The 21,530-nt window shown below is 39.5% G+C and overlaps 1 protein-coding gene across 1 annotated transcript in view; it reads right to left on the bottom strand.

Annotated features, from left to right (window-relative positions):
- Positions 1–20,919, bottom strand: part of NHD1 (sodium:hydrogen antiporter 1) — a 30,119-nt gene extending 9,200 nt beyond the window's left edge. The window contains exons 1-8 of the mRNA XM_088947872.1: positions 20,414–20,919; positions 16,036–16,212; positions 15,695–15,823; positions 14,347–14,523; positions 12,174–12,280; positions 9,452–9,572; positions 3,346–3,407; positions 2,942–3,244 (exon numbers count right to left, since the gene is read on the bottom strand). Coding sequence (XP_088803998.1) covers positions 2,942–3,244; positions 3,346–3,407; positions 9,452–9,572; positions 12,174–12,280; positions 14,347–14,523; positions 15,695–15,823; positions 16,036–16,212; positions 20,414–20,674 — 1,337 coding nt within the window. The 5' untranslated portion in view covers positions 20,675–20,919. The remainder of the gene's footprint in view (positions 1–2,941; positions 3,245–3,345; positions 3,408–9,451; positions 9,573–12,173; positions 12,281–14,346; positions 14,524–15,694; positions 15,824–16,035; positions 16,213–20,413) is intronic.
- Between the last annotated feature and the right edge of the window lie 611 nt (positions 20,920–21,530).

Raw genomic sequence — 21,530 nt, forward strand, 5'->3', positions numbered from 1 at the left:
AAAGAGTGAGTAATACTACTAGTGGACAGCAAATTAATAGGTAATTTCAGAACATGCAGGACATTAGGAAGAGTAAAACCAAGTGGGAGAGATATGGTGCCTCGACTAGCTATGGTAGAAAAAGAACCATCAGCCAGTCTTACCTTATCTCTCAAAGAGAGAAGGTTATATGTCTGGAACAAATTTGACTTACCGGTCATGTGATTTGAGGCTCCGGAGTCGATAATCCAAGGTGAATCAGTAGTATGAGATGACACATGGAAGGTTGTGGCATTACCTGATGTAGACGCAAATGAGATAGAAGGAGTAGGCCCAGAATCCACCTGGCGGAGAGTCCTACCATACAATTCCAAATATTCACGAAAGGAGTTGATAATATCTTCCTTAGGGTCAAAACCGGGATGTCTCTCCTGAGTTGCGGAAGGACTAGTCTCTGTCGATGCCATATTAGCTGAGTTATACCTTTTTTGATTCTGCTGGCCTGATTTCTTGCCCTGATCCGGTGTTGACTTCTTACCCAAATCCTGTGCCCATTTAGGTTTTCCATGGAGATCCCAACATGTATCTTTAGTGTGTCGTGTCTTCTGGCAGTGAGTGCACCAAAGCTTGCTTTTATCTTCTGATTTTTTCTGAGTGTCACCCCTTTTAAAGCCACCTCCGACATTTGTATCTGAATTTCCCCAGACCGCTAGGGCAACTGACTCCCCTTCTACACCATTCATCACACTTCTTCTGCTTTCTTCTGACTGCACCAAGGCATACACCTCCTGGACTGATGGCAAGTCTTTACTACCCAAGATCTGTACCCTGATGGACTCATATGACGGATTCAGCCCTAGGAGGAAGGCAAACACGCATTGCTGTGATACAAGTGACTTATAGGCCTTTGCATCTTCATCACACTTCCAATTCACATTCTGATAGTGATCAAGTTCTTTCCATATTGATGTCAAATCAGAATAGTATATCGAGAGACTCCTCTCCCCCTGCTTGCAAGTAGAAGATTCAGCTTGTAGTTGATATATCTTGGCATAGTGTCTCTGTTCTGAATAAGTGGACTTCGCTTGTTCCCATATCTCACAAGCAGTTTCAGCCCACATAAAAGTCTTCCTTACTTGTGGCAGCATTAAAACCAAGAGCCAAGACATCACCATATTGTTCTCTTGGTTCCACCTATCATGCTCAACACTTCCATACTTCGGTTCCTTTACTCTCCCATTGATGTATCCTATTCGCCCCCTAGCAGTGATGTAGAGTTTTATCCCCCTAGACCACTCAAGGTAATTCAGACCATCAAAGGGAATGACAGCCATGGGAAAGCTCATATCCATTCCCCCACTCACTCCATTGTGGCTCCTTAAGATCTCTGAAGTAGCAGAATTCTCAGTCGACATGGTCAAGCAGTTAATCAGTCCCACACACCGGACTTAGGACCCCTCCTTACTCCACAAAACAATGCTCCACTCAGTTCACACCCACACACTTGGGTTTACCAACCAGATTGAGCACAAACAGTACCAAATTCCAGACAAAAACTGAGGTAATATTCGGCAGATTTCAGACCTGTATAGTTTTATCAGTCCCCACCTACCAGAATTCCAGAATGTTTAATAGCCACTAATCAGCAGGAGAGATCCTTCTTACTTATAGTCAACTCAAACCATTGAGAAGACAGGTCAGCATTGAACTACAGTTGTCTTAACACATGAACAGGATCACACGATCCAAGAAAACTAGGGTTACACAGGTTCGACAGCATTCAGCCGCCCCAGATTCATAGGGTTTTCACTCGGCACATGACCAAGGAGAGTAAAGAAGAGAAAAAAATAGGAAGAATTGTACCAGTCGTAGCTATTCTGTAGTCCAGAATCAGATTTCTTTTCTGCTAGTCTGTTCGATCTGTTCTTTGGGTTGATCGATCTTCTCTTGACAGTAGGGTTGATCGATCTGCTCTCTTTTAATCAGCATTCCCACTCTGATACCATCTTGACAGTGTATCCGGCCAAAGATAAGTGGAAGAGGAGAGAAGAGAAGAGAAGAAGAAGAGAAGAGAAGAGAGGAGAGAAGAGAAGAGAAGAAGAAGAGAAGAGAAGAGAGGAGAGGAGAGAAGAGAGAAGGTTTGCAATGTAACAGTACTGGCGGCGCCAGTGTTTATTTTACTATATATAGGGCGACAGAAATAACAAGGGAAAAGACCATTGTGCCCCTGAGTACAATAACAGACATAACAGAAATAAAAAAACGAAATAAAAAACACTTTGATTAGCCAAACAGGCCCTAACATCTGCAACTAAGTTATTTTAACATTATTCCAATAGGACCTAACAAAGTCAATGGTTGATCTCCCTAGCACAAAAAGAAACTGTTTTATGTATAATCTTTTATTAACCTTTGCTCAATCATAGTCACTAAGAAAAGTTTTATACTATTAGGCTTAACTCTAATAATTTGGCAATGCAACATGTCTTTTTTATTATACATGCAGGATGTTGCTTTTCCCACATTAGCATTTCCTTGTCCTTGTGATTTTGGTGAGCAATATTCCTATGCATTCCTAATTATATTGAGATGCCACTTGGTTCTAAAGCCTAAAACATTGTTCTCAATGCCTTATTAGATGCTATTGGCATACAAATGCCTAACTGCAATAATATAGACAAAGCTATTAATTACTCCTATACTTCAATTTCCAGCAGGGTATTCATCTAACAATCTCTACAAAAACATCTTCACCTCTCTCTTAGATTATCACAATCTCATCATTGACCAAACTGATGGAATAAAAGATGTCATTTGAAGGAGAATCTCATAATTCAGAAAATTCACATGAAAGTTTGGGTACCAATAGAAGGGGGAAAAGGACATTAGAACTTGAGTAATTTTCTATATTTTAATTATTATATAAACAGGATGCAAGATATCTGATGATGTCCATGTGTACCTGCTAACAGATAGAAGGATTCCAAGGAAGAAAAGAGCCCCTTGTGTATCAATACGGGATAGAGCTTGTGGTACTTTCAACCTTTGCCTTTCAGATTCACCATAATGAATAGCATCTGTTAAAACCCAAAGAACCCCTAGTCCAAGCAGCATACCCATGTAAGGAGGCAGACCAGTGATGGCCTTGAACACTGGAACAAACACTAGAGCTCCAATGCCTACAGAGAAAACAAGCTGTCCTCGAGGAGCCATCTGTTCAGATGCCAAAACATTGGGAGAGTCCTGACCCTTTCCATCAACTTCGCTGCAATAGATAGATAGATAGAGCTGAAAAGCTACCATCCATGTAGACATCTAAGCTAACTTTTCAAAGATTCCATAATGTTCTTCTTGCATGAAAGATACCTGGTAAGTGACATAAGAGCCAGTGGAACAGCCAAAGAAATGACAGAAGGAAAAATCAAGTCCTGCAAGCAAAGATGTTAATCTGAACTCCACTGTTTCCTAAACCAGTATTTCAACAAAATGTATTCCATCAAAGTGGTCCGGTGAGTTAATATTCGTAGAAAAAATGAAATGCAAATAAAGTTCCAAATGGTCAACAAGCTAATCAGATTCACAATTGGTTATCAACAAATATAAAGACAAGAGGAACCAAGGAAACTCAAATATGAAGTTCATTTATCGACTTGGCTTTCTGCAAACCAATCACTTCATGCTACAATCATATTTTCACATGAAGATGAACCTTGTTGTGTGTGTGTGTGTGTGTGTGTGTGTGTGTGGAATGGACACTTGAAACAAATGGTGTGTGTGTGTGCGTGAATGGATACTTGGAACAAATGGTGCATCCAGTTATTTCTGTTGGATCTCTGTAACTAGCCATGTTTAATGAAAGATTCGGGGCATGCCGCTTGATCTGTTATGATTCGGTTCTGCCTTAGAGTTCTGTCTATCTGAGATCAGTTATGTAGAAAGAGAAAGGTGGAAGAAAGAGAGAAAGAGAGAAGGGAGAAATTCTGGTTCGTACTGGAAGACTCAACATAACCTCTCCCAGTCGGCCAGGCAGTATTTATATTATTAAAATTAATTGAAAAGACATATGTGCCCTTATTTAAGTTAGGAGCACTGGTTCCAACACAACATTACAGATCAGCAACATTAATCTAGGTATAAAGACAAAAATACCCCTAAGCTAACACTCCCCCTCAAGTTGGTGAGTATATATATACTCACCAGCTTGTTACATATGTAGTCCACTCTTCCCCGACTCAAGCCTTTTTGTAAATAAGTCAACCCACTGATTTCCTGTATTAACATGTGTAGTGTCTAGCTCTCCATTCAGCACCTTCTCCCTCACAAAGTGACAGTCAACCTCAATGTGCTTGGTTCTTTCATGAAACACTGGATTAGAGGAGATATGGACTGCAGCCTAATTATCACAATAGAGCTTCATTGGAGTGTTGATGTTGTACCCTACTTCCTGTAGAAGGTTCCTTAGCCACACTAATTCACAAGCGGTGTGCGCCATAGCCCTATATTCTGTTTCTGCACTACTTCTTGCCACAACCCTCTGCTTCTTACTTTTCCATGTCACCAGGTTACCTCCTAGAAACGTGCAATAGCCTGTAGTAGACCGCCTATCAGACATAGAACCAGCCCAGTCAGCATCAGAATACCCTTCTATTTCAAGTTTTCCACCACTCTTGTATATCAGACCGCGACCCGGACCCCCTTTTTAGATACCTCACAATTCTCAAAATTGCATTCCAATGAGGATACAGAAGTTTCTGCATAAACTGGCTTACCACACTAACCGCAAAAGAGATGTCTGGTCTGGTAATGGTTAGGTAGTTCAGTTTACCCACAAGTCGTCGGTATCTGCCAGGGTCTTCAAACACTTCAGCCATATCACTGCTTAGCTTGGTATTTGTGTCCATGGGTGTCTCAGCTAGTTTAGCACCCAACAAGCATGTTTCCTCCAACAAATCAAGCACATATTTTCTCTGGAACAGGTTAATACCATACTTGGATCTTGCTACCTCTATCCCCAAGAAATATTTCAGCTTACCAAGATCCTTTGTTTGAAAATGATCCTACAGATAAGTCTTCAGCCTGTCAATACCCATGTTATCATTCCCAGTAATAACAATATCATCTACATACACCACCAGCAGTATTTTTCCTTCCGAAGAGTCATGACTAAATACAAAATGGTCAACTTTGCACTGTTTCATACCAAACTTCTTCACCACCTCACTAAACCTACCAAACCATGCTCGAGGAGACTGTTTAAGCCCATATATAGCATTCCTTAGTCTGCACACCTTACCATCCTCCCCCTGAGCAACAAACCCTAGAGGTTGCTCCATGTAGACCTCCTTGAGTAAGTCACCATGTAGAAAAGCATTCTTGATATCAAGCTGATATAGTGGCCACTCATACATGGCTGCAAGAGAGATCACAACACGGACTGACCCTATCTTAGCAGCCGGTGAGAAGGTCTCTATGTAGTCAATACCATAGGTTTGGGAGTACCCTTTAGCAACCAACCGCGCTTTCAGGCGTTCAACACTACCATCAGGTAGATACTTAACCGTATAAACCCATTTACAACCAACAACATGCTTCCCAAGAGGAAGAGCAGTGAGGTCCCAAGTATGATTATGATGAAGGGCTGAGAGTTCTTCCATGGCTCGGCACCACCCTGGAGAGGCAAGGGCTTCCTAGACATCCTTAGGGACAACAACTGATGATAATAGGGTGACAAACTAGCGATGGGAAGCGGAAAGGTGAGTAAGAGAAACATAATTAGAAATGGGATGAAGGGTGCAAGTACATTTACCTTTCCGCAAAGCAATGGGTAGATCAAGCTCAAATGCTGAGTGCGGGTCTGGTGTCGGGTCCGTCGACCTGTAGCCGGTGGAGTAGTAGCTGGTGCGCGTAGGTGATGTGTATACACATGATGGATAGGTGGGCGTTCAAGAGGTGGTGGCACCGGAGGCAAGGGTTTGGTCACGGCTAGAACAAAGAAAGGAGGGTCGACAACGGGAAGTGGAAGAGGAGGAGGTGATGAGGAGGAAGAAGAATCATCAGACCCCAAAAAGAACGGAGTAGACTCAAAGAAGGTGACATCAGCACACACAAAGGACCGTCGAGAACCAGGATGGTAACACCTATACCCTTTCTGGGTCCGAGAGTAGCCAAGGAAGATGCACTTGAGAGAACTAGCATCGAACTTGTCATTCCCGGGACCCAAATTATAGACGAAGCAAACACACCCAAAAACTCTCGGCGTAAGAAGAAACAGAGACAAAGTGGGAAACAAGACCTAAAACGGAGAATGACCATCAAGGATGAACGTGGGCATCCAATTAATCAGAAAGCAAGAGGTAAGCACGACATCACTCCAAAAAGGTTTGGGAACATGCATATGATGCATGAGGAATCTTGTTGTTTCAAGGAGATGGTGATTCTTTCTCTCAACCACCCCGTTTTGTTGTGGGGTGTAGGTACACAAGGTCTGATGTATAATGCCGTGTTGGTCCAGGTATTCCTAAAATGATGAGGATAAATATTTGCGGCCATTATCAGAACGGAAAACTTTGATGTGGGTACCAAATTGGTTACGAATCTCAGCATAAAATTTCTGAAAAATGGTAAACAATTCACTTCTTTCTTTCATTAGATAGAGCCACGTCATCCTTGAAAAATCATCCACAAAAATGACAAAATATCTGTATCCATTATATGACATCACTTTATAGGGACCCCAAACATCTGAATGAACTAAAGAAAAATGACTCGACACACAATTATCAACCCTAGAACTAAAGGGAACACGATGGTGTTTCCCAAACTGACACGACTCACAATCCAAAACAGAAAACCGACTCAAGGACGGAACCAAGGACTTCAAGACTTTTAGCAATGGATGACCAAATCGGTAGTGCCAGTGGAGAGGAGAAAGGGATGACTGGAGAGCTGTTGAAGTTCTACCACCACCACCGTCAAGATAATACAGTGCACCTACTTCATGCCCTCCACCAATCTTCATCCCCATCTTGAGATCCTGAAAAACACACATAGAAGGATAAAAGGTAATGGAACAATTAAGTGATTTGGTCAGCTTACTAACAGACATAAGATTAAAAGGCAATTTAGGAACATACAAAACTGAGGAGAGAGATACAGGATCTAGGTCAACATTACAAACACCACAAATTGAGGATGTGGAACCATTAGCAAGAGTGACAGATTGTGATGCTGAGCAATGAGATAAGGAGGAAAACACACCTGGAGTTCTAATCATGTGATCGGAGGCTCCAAAGTCAATGATCCAGGGATTGGGTGTGGATGCCAGACAAGCCATACCTAATTGAGCGAAAGTCGTCGTGTTCTGCTGTGATTGGATAAACCTCTCATATTCATCACGGGGAATAGTCACCATCTCCTTCACGGGACCATCTGTGGATGTAGGAGGCATCTGATCAGATGAATGATTCTCCTATCTAAAGCTGGAACTTGAGTCACTGGTCGCGGCATGATTGGCCCAGTACGACCACCACCACGATTGATTCTCCATCCATACCACGATGAGTGCACTTCCTCGGGCCTGAGCCACGTCCTCTACCACAGGCTCCCCCTGAATCTCTGCCCCCAGTACGACCACCACCACGATTGTGAGTGGGCCCACCATTGCCACTTCGGCCATACACAGAACCACTACCACCACCACGGCCAGACTGAGCTCCCCAAGCTCCACCTCTAGCACCACGGCCTCTCGATACAGCAAAGGCAGATCTATCTGAGATATTAGAGTTCTCAGTAGATCTGATAGAAATCCTCCGGAGTCGAGCAAATACCTCTTCTAAGGAGGGAAAAGTTGATCCTCCTAATATCTGAGCCCGTACTGGTTCATATTCAGACTTTGGTCCCACCAAAAATCTAGTCACATCAAGTTGTTCTCTCTGTTGTTGCTGAATCTTGACATCAGAAGTGAGAGGATGATAGACATTCAACTCATTACGTATGTTTCTCATGTTGGCATAGTACTCCTCAAGACTCTGATTGCCCTGTTGTAGGTTAAAGTACTCTTGATACAGCTGATAAACTCTGGTTGTATTGTCCTACCCCGAATACAATTTCTTCGCATGGTCCCACACATCCTTGGCAGTATCAAGAAACATGAAGTTCACACTAATCCTGGGTTCCATACTATTCCACAACCATGTGATGATCTGAGCATCCTCTTGTTCCCAGCCTTCATACTTGTGAGAGTTAGAGGAGGGTTTCTCCTCTCTTATGTGTTTTACTTTCTTCTTTGCCTTCAGAAAAGACTTCGACGGATTTAGCCCAAGGCACATAATTCTCTCCATTTAGTTTAATGGAGGTCATCTAAACATTCAGGTAGTCTGTAGGCACCATCACACTAGGTTTATAATCACTATTATCTCCCATTATGTTATCACCGATTCTGCACACTTGCTGAATTCTATTACCACTGAGATTTGCACACTGCACACCACTAGGTCACACCTGTCACACTGATTTCAGCACTTGTTGTTGCTGAAAAGTGTGTTCTTTACACCACAAACCCTACTCCTACAACTACCTAAAATCTCACCACTATATGGTCATATCTCTTCCTTCGAAATGCACAAAGAAACCAGCATAAACCCTAGCACATTACTGTCCGAAACCCTAGCATATGGTCTGAAACACACTTCCTATTTAACCATAACAGATATCATGCACTGAGATCTCTTACCTTATCACTGAAGTAACAAACATACAAGCAGGAAATCAGTCCACACACGGCAGCCACTGCACACACAGTTCGGCCCTCTATTCTTCCTCTACTAGGAGAGGGCGATCTCAGAAACCACAGTAACTGACCACATACAACCTGACTGGAGGCATAGAAACCTCCAACGGAAGAGGGCGATCACTCCTTTTCAGCCCTTTCCCTTATCTCCAATCAAATGCAGAAAAAAAAGGAAAAACCCTAGATAGGGTGCACAGAGAATAGAAACCTAGGCAAGCAAAAATCTAGGCAGATTCAAGTTGCTCTGATACCATGTTATGATTCGGTTCTACCATAGAGTTCTGTCTGTCTGAGATCAGTTATGTAGAAAGAGAAAGGTGGAAGAAAGAGAGAAAGAGAGAAGGGAGAAATTCTGGTTCAAACTGGAAGACTCAACATAACCTCTCCCAGTCGGCCAAGCAGTATTTATATTATTAAAATTAATTGAAAAGACATACATGCCCTTATTTAAATTAGGAGCACTGGTTCCAACACAACATTACAAATCAGCAACATTAATCTAGGTATAAAGACAGAAATACCCCTACGCTAACAATATCAAAACAATAATTTCTATCCTTTACACAATGCAATATAAAAAAAATATTATTTGCAAGAATTTCATAGGTGGTGCAAGAATTTCAAAGTATGAGTGCATACTGAAAATCTTGTATAATAAGGGTAGTCAAAATAATGAAGAAAGACCTTCATTGTTTGCAACGTGGAGATCTGACCATGTATCCAAAGCATAGTGGTAGTAACATCACCAATTGGAGTCCATGCACCACCAGCATTGGCCGCTATTACAACAACAGCACCTAAAAACCTGTAAATTAGATACAAATGTAGGAAGAAAATATTATGGGCCAAATTAGTGCATAAATATTTCGAATTTAAATTGGACAAGCTGACTAGCAAAGAAGTGCGTTATAAAGGTAGAGGTGTTGCCAAGAAATTGGAATTGCTCCTCTAATAGGATGCTTACACTCCATAGTTTGACTTTGACTTACTGAGATTAAAATCGTAATTGAACAGATAATGCGAAAGGATCATTTATAGCTTTTGATGTTTTCTTCAACCTTAAGTTTGGATTATGTTTATTAGACATCAAAGTTAACTTAATCACTAATTATGTATTTCATCCCTTCCATTTCTTTTATCAAAAAAGAAATGATACAAATATGTTTAGTTTTCCATAGAAAGTTTTTTCATATGGTTTTGACATTGTGAACCACATTGTGAATATTGAGTTTCAATACTTTTCTTGGCAACTCAAACCATCTGATTCTTGCGCTGCTGGAATGCAGTCCTGTCCATTAGATATGTGAAAGGATCATTTATAGCTTTTGATGTTTTCTCCAACCTTAAGTTTGGACTGTGTTTATTAGACATCAATTATCTGGGTGTGGTGGTGGCACTCTACTCTGGACCAATAGGTTATGGTGACTCAATACAGGCTGAATCTCTAGCCCTACTTCAAGGTCTAAAGATGGCTGAGCAGATAGGAACAACAGACTTAGAAATTGAAGGAGACTCTCTATTGGTCATCTCTTGGGCCAAAAACATCACATCAGCACCTTGGAAGCTCAAATTTATTTTCAGAGAAATTGACACACTTGCAAGGAAGTTCAACTCTCAGTTTGGTTGGGTTAAAAGGGATGCAAATGGGATGGCAGATACCCTACCAAAACAAGGGGCAAATAGATATTCATTGTATTGGGCAGAATTGTAACTGATTGCTGGAGATTGCAATTTCCTATGCAATCTTTAGCTATTGTATCTTCATCTCTCTGTTATTAATGAAAGAATTTTACTGATAAAAAAAAAAGTTAACTTAATCAATATTTATGTATTTCGCCTTTCCATTTCTTTTATAAAAAAATTGATACAAATATGTTCAATTTTCCATAGAAAGTTTCATATAGTTTTTGACATTGTCTACATTGGGAATATTGAGTTCCAATACCTTTCTTGACAACTCAAACCATCTGATTCTTGTGCTGCTGGCAATGCAGCCCTGTCCATTAGAAATTTCATGTCCAAGGTTGCACCTAGAGTGGTTGAATTTGTGCCTTTTTTATTTACATTTCATGTCCTTTAGAAGCTTATATGGAATTCCCCATCTTGCCTTCAGTTCATTAGATACAATTTGGTTAAACATTTCCTCAAGTTTCCCATTTAAGAACAGCAAAGAATCTGTTAATCATCTTAATGTCCAGGGATGCATGCCTCTATGTGGTTATCATCTGGATGGCTCTAGATTTTGCCAGATAATGGTTGGGAAGTAAACATTGCAAATTGCATTAGAAATGTTTTGGACAGTCAATGGTTGGGAAGTAACATCTTTATTGAACATGTTACAGAAGCTGTACAACTTTAGAGTGGAAAGCAGAGACAAGGATAGGGGGATTTGGGATTGGGAGATCTCAGGTCAATTCTTGGTAAAATCTTTTTACAGAAACTTGATTAAGAGGGGGTGATAGTGACTTTCCAATGACATGGCAGGTGACAATTCCATCCAAAAGTGGCTTCTGGACCTCAGTGATGAACAAGAATGGTGAAAACAGGACTCAAGTAGCCAACCCCATATGTTGGGATAAGGCTTGGATGATGATGATGACCTTGGTGATGGACAAAATCAATAACAAGCTGCTAAGGAGGGGTACACAAATAGAAGATGTCAGTTGTGTCTCGTGCCACAGGAGGGAGTAGTCCTCAAACCACTTATTACTACACTGTGACTTCTCTTACAAGGTATGGATGAGAAAGCTTCAGCTGTTTGCAGTAAAATTATGCTTTTGGCTGCTATCAGAATGAATTGAGTAGAAATGGGAAAATAGCATGGAAAACCATACAAATAGCTTTGTTTTGGACCATTTGGAGGGAAAGAAATGGAAGAATATTTGAAAATAAGTAGAGAGCAGAAGAGGAAATGGTAAGATTGAAGAAATGATGGTTCTTTTACAACAATTCAACTTCAACAATCTTTTTGTAAATTTTAAAGGCACACTGTGACTGTACAGATTTTTGAGAGATCTATAGCTTTATACTTCGCTGAAAATCCCCTTTGTACAGTTCCTCATGTACAGGGGTATCTTGATATAATTTTTTAGTTACTTTCATACAATTCGTTTAGTTTTAAAAAAACAACAAAAAAAAATGATATGTTTTGCACCATCAAACTACATCAAGGAAAGCTAGAAGATAAAGGCCTGCTTGCATAGGCAAAAGGAGTGGTGGCCAAGTTTATAAATAGCAATAGCACATTGCTTTATACAAACTGGAACTAGCAGTTATAAAATTGATACCTAAAAAATGAATTTCAAAACTTTAAGACAAACTAAGGGGCATTTATCTTGTCATACCATTAAGTTATTAAATTATATAACAGAACGGAGGAATATTAACAAAATTGGAAGAGACATACTTCCTGTATTCTGATGGAGGCACTAGTTTCCGCAATAAGGAGACCATGACAATGGTTGATGTCAGATTGTCAAGGACTGAACTAAGGAAAAAGGTTACAAAACCAACCTGAAATTTTTATCAAGAACCTGGTAATTCACCAAATTATGATACAAAATTTTGATAATTTATGCATCAAATAAAGCCATTAAACTGATAATAAACTACCAAAAGTCTGTTAGAATAGTTTCTCAATTGGAGAAGTAAGGCAATCAACTTTTTTCTGACCAGTAAAAAGTCAATCAACTATTAGAATAGTTAGCATAGTTTCTCAAATAGATGTACCTCTACTGAAGTAATGGTAAAAAATACCTAAAATACCTAAAAAATACCTAAAATATTATTGCTAAGTAAGTCAATCAAATAGATGTACCTCTACTGAAGTAAGTCAATCAACTATTAGAATAGTTAGCATAGTTTCTCAAATAGATGTACCTCTACTGAAGTAATGGTAAAAAACACCTAAAAAATACCTAAAATCATCTAAAAAATAATTCATCAAATACAAGCACAACATTTAGGCTTCAGAGAATATTATTGCATCTAAGTTATCTTCCAAGGTGGGCGCTGGAAAAAGTTTGGGTATATTGGAATTTTGGGTTATGGTGTTATTATAATTTTTTATTACATTAGGGGATTTTCTATCAGTAACACTTCAATCTATTAAGTTTGTAAGAAAGAATGATGTAATACATACAAGAGTCTGCCAAGCACCCCATGTAGGGTAGCAGATGCTACTTGCTCTAACAAATCTGTATTTTAATTTTCAAATCACAAACTCCCCCTTGGGTAGTCACTTCCCAATATAATTGGTTCCTAATCAATATATTATGGGCCTATTTGTACTTCTGGCTAGCTGAAGTTCTGTACCAACAAACCAACTGGTATATGTGACTTGTCTGGCAAGGTAACTGGTATTGGATTATCTAAGCCGCCATCAATCTATGGTTTTTAGTCAGAGAGGAGACAATGTAGACCATGGGGGATGGGGTTTACAGGCTACGGTTACGACTTTTGTCCCCATATCTTCCTGCATTCCTCCATTTATATTATTCTCTCTGATCCCATGGATGCAAGCTACCATGCCAAACCATATAAATCTGGTTTCTTTTTTTGTTCTGCTTATAATTTATTCTTCCTTTTTCCAGTTATGGTTTTCCATCATGTTGTTCAATATGGTCTAGCTTCTGCTTATGCCAATTGTTATCTTTGCACTATTGCACTCAGTTATTTGCATGGTATCAGAGAAAATGGGTTCAGATCCATGGTTTACTGCTTTATTTTGGCATTTATGTGCTAGCAGACGATACTCTAATTTGGTAATACTGTTAAATCTTTGGTTTGAAGGTCAACTGGTTTTCATTTTCCAGCTCTGCTTTGAAAATTTGGTTTAGTGATCTGTTAAAGTATTCGGTTGATGTTCCTTCTGGTGATCTGGTCAATTATCACCTTGAACAACTTTTCTGGCATTTGTGTGTTGACACGGCCATACGGATGTATGTCTTAGAGATGTGAAGCTAGCTTTGAAATATTTTGATTGTGACTTGTGTGTTGACACGGCCAGGCTTGTGTAGCTCACCTTTTTCCATCAATATATATATATATATATATATATATATATATATATATATATATATATATTATTGATTTAATTATGGAGATTTTGCATCTAATTGGTCTCACTTTAAGGCCTAGAGGGATGAATACATTAAAGGTGGGGTTGCTCCTCTGATAATGATATATGTTGCCCAGCTAGCCCTCACCCCTATTTTGTATAATCTATATGTATATTTTAATGTTTTTATGCCAATAATTGAAAAGAAAATATCATACAATCTCTAGACAACTTTCAATTATCTGGTCATCATTGGTGCTACCAGTAGGTTTCTATACGTGCTTGTTTCTAGTTTTAAGTTCTATTTCTTTTTAATTTCTAATTCTATTTCAATATATTCATCTTTCCTATTCTCATATTATGGGCATATTTATTGATTCACATTTTACTCTATACGGCATATTGGTCTTATTGGCATCTAATAAAATTACCTCTTCAGTTTTAGTTGGGAAATTCACTTCTTTTGCACATGAACTGCCAATTGGGCAAATGTGAGGATAAAACTGATGTAGACACTTACCACCCAAAGGAGAGTCCGCGGCTTCCGGGTAGTTATATTGTCAGTAACCAGTTTAAATCCTTGATGGGCATCAACTATCTCTACAATGGTCATTGCACCAAGCAAGAAAAATACTATTTCACTGACTTCGGCAGAAGCACGGGTTAGCTCTGTGACAGCTATCTCAGTTGAAGGAGCCTGCACCAGAAAATAAATTGCCACAGGAAGAAAATTAAACAAATATGAAGAAAATACCTAGATCAACAATTCTAGACTAAAGAAAATAACAGGAAGAGGGTTTGAAACTATAGCATGTCATAATTTAGGAGGAAAGTGGCCTACCGCAGCTTTCTTCAGAAACCATGACATACCATTCTTAATCAAATATTTATCAAAAAAAAAATCCACACTTAATTAAATACTACCTCAAGAAGAAATGCATATCATCACCAAAACAGATAACATCATAGGGTTTATGAGCATGCATTACTTGTTGGTGCTTCCTTAATACAGGCAAATGCAGTTATTGCAAAAAGGACAAAACATTGGCAGGTGTCACATATTTCTATGCGTAGGTGAATTGTGCATTTAAGAGAGGAAGAAAAGAGCTATAATTTAATCCATTGGAGGCATTTTAATAGTTAACACTATAACAGGCATAAGAGTTTCAGGATTGATGTGTACATAACTAAATGGATGTGCAGTTTTACAATTAAATTCTATGGCAGTGGAGTTTAGCAGGTAAAAGATGATAAATAATCAAATGAATTTGCCATAGCTAAATGCAAATGATGAGCCATCTATTGGATTGGTCATAGCCCAAACAACTGTAATCTGGTAATCCTGACTCATAATCATGAACACAAAAAGACAATTCAGGATCCATGACCATTAGAGTTTAGCAAAAGTTTTAACGTTGACTGTCAAACTGGTAATCCTGACTACTCAAATAAATTGCTCTGACAACCAAAAAGGAGTTGTGAATACTTCTAATATGCATGAGAGCGAGAGTTGATTAGACACATGATCAAGATCATCAAATGAATACACTTACCAGATAGTACCCAAACTAAGGGTGCCTCATCAATCAGAACTCTGAATCAATGTCAAAGGAATATTTATAGAACATCGATCAGGAGATATATAAATTCTAGTTTATGTTTATTATCTTTGGATAATTTATGTTTATGTTTATAAAATGATGCCTTTAATGTACCGGTTTATCTTAATTTGTTAGTAAAAGTGTAAAACTAGCAAATGAATGAGTGAATTTGCTTGTTTGGACAAGGAACTAAATGTCAAAGGCACCATAATAACACTACAAGCAATAGAAATATTAAAATCTTTAAGAAGCGAATACGGATCTTACTCCAATGCTTCGTATAACCCATAAGCTAACAGCCATCAACAATCCAACTCCACTTTTGTTGAAAGCTAGAGATTCCTCAAAGATTATGCCTGCATATCCTAATCCAAATACCAGCGCCATAGCAACATCCTGCACTATAAGATACCTATTATCAAAAAAAAAAAAAAACTGAAGGGTGTTGACATTTTTCATTAATACATAGGCAGACAGATACTCATGTAGAGGACAAAGTAAGAAATGCCTGTCCTGTAAGCACTAGAACTGTTTCATCTCAAAAGCATGCAAGCTCTTGCAGAAAACGCAGAATGCTGAGTTCTGGAGAGGAATAAATAAGGATGGACCTGATTGGCAGCCACCCAAGAATGATTAATTGCAACTGCTCCTGCTGCGGCTGACGCAATAATTGCAAGAGCCTTCAGCAAATCCGTCTTTGGCTGGTAAGTGGCTTCAAAATCTTGTGAGCTAAAGTCATCAACTGAACATAAAGGATCACACGTCCTAGAATTCGGCATCAGCTCCTGATGCAAATGCCAACATGTCAATACTGAATCCGTGAATACAAATCCATATAGAGAGCAATTTCCAGCATCAATAGTTTCAATAGGAAACTGGAGATATTGGTGTCCATGGCTAACATATATGTAAATAATAATATAAAAGTAATACAGCTTTGGTCGTTTGGACTAGGTCCAGTGGACCTAGTCCAAGTCAACCAAAGTACTCATAACATCCAAGTCATCATTGTATTGTCTGAGTCAGTCCTAGTTAGTTGAATCAGAACCAAACTTAACAGCCAATAGCTCTTAGCTCAACACAACTACTACAGCTAGACCAATTTCATAATACTCTAGTCATGGCAATCTCACCTGTTAGAAAAAGTGATCTGTTACAAGTTGAAAGGGCCAGAAGAGCTAGGGGCAGACTGAAAAGGACTTGGATGGAAGTAAAAGGAAATGATTTAAGTGCCCATAATTTGTCAATGGATATGAACAGAATGGGAGTGGCAAAACAGAATTCATGTAGCATACCCCATATAGTCAGGACAACGCAACCTTCACCAGGGAATAAATCATAAATCAATATCCATCTGCTTCTATACTCTACAAGAAGAAAATAAAGAAAGAAAATGGTTTGGCACTTAAATGCTAAAATTGGTCTTTTTATTACTCCATTTAGCTTGTGACTATTTCACAAGAAAACTCCATTTTTTTATCAGTAAAAATCTTTCATTAATAACAGAGAGATTAAGATACAATAGCTAAAGATTGCATAGGAAATTGCAATCTCCAGCAATCAGTTACAATTCTGCCCAATACAATGAAGATTTATTTGCCCCATGTTTTGCTAGGGTATCCGCCATCCCATTTGCATCCCTTTTAACCCAACCAAACTGAGAGTTGAACTTCCTTGCAAATGTGTCAATTTCTCTGAAAATAAACTTGAGCTTCCAAGGTGCTGATGTGATGTTTTTGGCCCAAGAGATGACCAATAGAGAGTCTCCTTCAATTTCTAAGTCTGTTGTTCCTATCTGCTCAGCCATCTTTAGACCTTGAAGTAGGGCTAGAGATTCAGCCTGTATTGAGTCACCATAACCTATTGGTCCAGAGTAGAGTGCCACCACCACACCCAAATAATTTCTAAGAACACCCCCTATGCCTGCCCTTCCAGGGTTGCCAAGAGAACTCCCATTGAAATTCAGCTTTAGTTTGTTCCGTGCTGGTGGCTTCCATTCCATGCTTACAAGAACTTTGGGTACATCTGTTTGTGCTATTTCAGCCCAATTCCTTAGTATCTCATCCGTGGAGTAGTTTCTAAATATCTCCATGGTCTTCACCCAATGTGCAGTTCTGATTTTTATGGCTTCAATAACTTGCTCCATTGTTTTGCTTTTCCTGAAAAGATTCTTAGGTTTCATTCCTCCCAAATAGTCCATACTGTAGCTGCTCTCACTGCCTTCCATATACATTTTCCCCTTTTCTTCCGTTGACATAGGAAAGAGGGGCTGAATAGACTTACCACATCCTGTGGGGGAGCCCATCTGCATCCAATGAGAGAACAAACAGCATTCCAAATACCAAAAGCAAAAGAGCAGGATAATAGTAAGTGGGTTAGAGTTTCACCACATCCCAAACAAAGGACACACACATGAGGAGAGAGGCAATGGTTTGGCCTCCTTTTCTGTAGCACATCACAAGTGTTTACCTTCCCTAGGAACACTTCCCAACAGAAAGCTTGTACTTTTGGAGGGATCAGTTTAGTCCAAATTTCTCTCACTGGGAAGTTCACCCCCATAAGGTTAATATGAGTGAGCAAACCAAAGAAAGATGCACAGGAAAATAAACCATCAGAAGTTGGGGACTACACTCTACAATCAGCTATAGATTGGTCCAAGTAGACCCTCTCAAGTGTTGAAATCAACAGCACTAGAGACTCACACTCATTTTCCCTCAGCCCTCTTCTAAATCCAAAATCCCAAAAGATCCCTGATTCTGAAAGCACACCAAACCTAGCAACAGGTTTGTTTTTATAGTTTGATAAAGAGTAGAGGTCTGGGAAATTGAACATAAGAGGCACATCCCCAACCCAAAGGTCTTCCCAGAATAAAACTTTGTTGCCACAACCAACATCAAACCTGATAAATTGAAGAAGAGTTGGATATACCTCAAAGATTGCCTTCTAAGGAGAGGATGGAGCTGCACTGGGGGCTAATTTTGCATCCTAACCGTTACCTACATCACCATATAAGCTTTTAATGACCCTATGCCACAACCTTTCTTCCTCACAAGGAAATATCCATAGCCATTTCCCTAGGAGGGCCTTGTTTCTCTTTATTAGGTTCCCTATACCTAATGCACCCCGGTCCTTAGGGTAACAAACTTGCTCCCATTTCACTAAATGATCTTTCTTTTCTTCACCTAGCTCCCACAAAAAGTCCCTCATAATCTTCTCCAATTTCCTAGCTATTTTCACCGGGATCTTAAAGGTGAAAAGGAAGTAAGTGGGAAGGTTTGCAAGGGTTGATTTTATCAAGGTGATTCTTCCCCCCAAGGAAATATAATTTCTCTTCCACATTGCCAACTTCTTCATGAACCTCTCTACCACCAGTTTCCTAAAGCTTTCAGCTTTCGGATTCCCACCCAAGGGCATTCCCAAGTATTCCAGAGGCCAATTTTTCACACAAGAAAAAAAAAATGGCTAATTTTCACAAGAAAACTCCATTTTCCAAAATCTGGCCTAGTTGGACAATGTATAACATCCAAGAGTCAGATGCATACACCACTTCCATTTGTTACATTCCTATTTACAATATTACATATATAGTTATACACTCCCACTCCCATATAATGCCAGCATATGTTAGCTCGGTTAAGGTTGTGTTTACATTGCACACTTCAAGGGTCTTAGGATTGGACTAGATATGGACCACCTCTGTTGTTTTTAGGATGAAGTGGCCTCTATCTCACTCAACCCTTTATTCCCATGCTTGTTAGCCCAAGTACCAATGCATCAAACAATGACCCTTATACATTGCACACTTCCATCTAATAAATTATTTACAGGAGCAAATGTTTTTAAACTTATGTGGTAAACTTTACAGATTATCTGATCTTGGAAGTTGGGGCCTTCAGAGGAAGCTAGACGAGCTTGTGAAGTTGGGAACTTCACTCAACCCTTCATTCTCATGCTTGTGAAATATTTTGATGTAGTTAGTTTCAACTGCAATCCTGTTTATTTATTCCTTTTGAAAGTGATTAGAAATGGCCTATACAGAAACAAAAGACCAAAGGAAGCTAGACGAGCTACTCCTGATGTATAATTGATCTCCAGGAATTCAATGAACATGGATTTACAAAATAGGTGTGCTTATATTGAACCGAAATTACATATGATATTACTTGTCTAATTAGAAGGACTTACATCCTACTCAAAGTCCAGGCTACTGTGTTGAAAAATTACCCTTCCACAAGACTAAAACTAATGGGTTAACAGATTAGTGACAAAATTCCATAAAGGGCCATAACCCAATGTTGGTCCCAACTATAGGGAGGGGCACCTCTGACATCTCACACTTGTCAGCCCAAGATTTTACCTTTACACCAAGAAATAGCCCATACGGCAGCTCGTTAGGAGCAGGAGAACTTTAATAAAACATGCATTTTAAATTTCCAAAATTTCAGCTCTCTGCAATAGTTGGAAATATTGGTAACATACAGCATTTGCGCAATGAAGTTATTTGGATTTTTCTAAATTTCATGTCTTCTAGAGGACTATATATGCTTACACGGAAGCTGAACATAGATTAGGGTGTCACCACATAAAACTGTTCGTCGGAAATAGTAGCCATAAATCTGCAGTGATATCTTAGCGAATAACGCATTAACAAAGTACTATTAACGCAAAAGGAAGCCTACCGATATCAATAGAGCTAATTGACAACAAAAAGATGGGTCAAGCATCTATCGATTAATTCATATTTGTTGAAAGAAAATCGTTTATATTTCCTTTTTCTCGTTTTCTGATTCTTATATTATGTCGTGCAATGATCCGTAGAATCTAAAGCTAGATATACCTAGTTCATTCGAATATAGGAATTGGTGAACTTCCACAAATTGAAACATACTCGTATCGCACTAAATCAGCTTTAGATTAATAAAATAAGCTCAAATTGTAAGTGAACAAGAAGTGGAAAATGATTACGAAGAAATGGTTATTGAGAACCTGATACTGCTCCTCGGCCTTCCCAGGTGAAGTGGAGGAGACACCTTTGGTTTTCTCTTCGGCTCGGGCAAGAACACCATTGCCGCGCCATTTCCGATCTTTGATATTCCAGGGAGACGAAACGAAGCGCGGCAACGAAAGTCTTGAGAGGGGTCTCTGAAGCAAGACGGTGTGCGGAGATGGAAAAGGAGAAGCTATTCTATTAGATGGATATCGGCCACAGAAGTGGTACTGCTGGTTTCCAATGGAGAAGGTCGCCATTTCTCTCAGCTATCGTTGGGACGACCGTAATTGAAATCGAAATATTGACAACTGAATCCGTTTTACGTTGGGGAAAAAAGAGTAAGGTCCGGTCCTCCGCTCTGTTACTCCGAAATCCGGATGCGGAGAGAGAATATGAGTTCCCGTGAACCGGCATCGTCGAATAGCGATTTTTCTGGTTTTATTATTGTTTGACTGGTGCCTCCCGGTAGTGTGGTCAAGCTTGGATAAGAAAGACGATTGTCGATTGGTTTGATCATTGATGGATGATCTTCTAGCGTTCATTAGATGGACCTACCAAGAAAATCAATTATGGTCTCAAATGTCCCGCGTCTCGATTCGACTACAGCCGGACCGGGCCTCAGTCCACTATAGCTTCAGCTTCCTAAGACAAAGAGAGAACCAGTAGCGGCTGTTCGGATTCGCGACGGGTACAGGCTTGAGAGGACCCGAGGAATCAGCTGATGCACCTGGGACGAAGCAAGGTTTAGTGTAATAAAATACATGGGCCCACACCTTTTTATAATGCGACTCATGAATTTATTATTCCAAATTTTCTGGGAAGAGATTAGATTCCTGGTATCAATAATCCTAAAATCTCAAACGGGCCGAACCCGAATTCACATCAATGCCCCACCATACATCTCAATCGTGTATTAAAAACATTTTCCTACGACAAATACCACCCCCTCCTTTCGGTGCGGGCTGAGATATGCATGTGAAGCAATTACTGCTCTAATAAGCTAAGCTACATGACATTTTTTTTTTGATGGGTGAATTAGACATGATTCATGACATTGATTCTGGTGCTCAAATGTTTCCTTGTCTAAGGCGGGTATCAATGAATTATCATATA

Source organism: Nelumbo lutea, chromosome 5 (assembly GCF_056320005.1).
Source record: "Nelumbo lutea isolate HS-2025 chromosome 5, American lotus-T2T, whole genome shotgun sequence".
NCBI classification, from domain to species: domain Eukaryota; kingdom Viridiplantae; phylum Streptophyta; class Magnoliopsida; order Proteales; family Nelumbonaceae; genus Nelumbo; species Nelumbo lutea.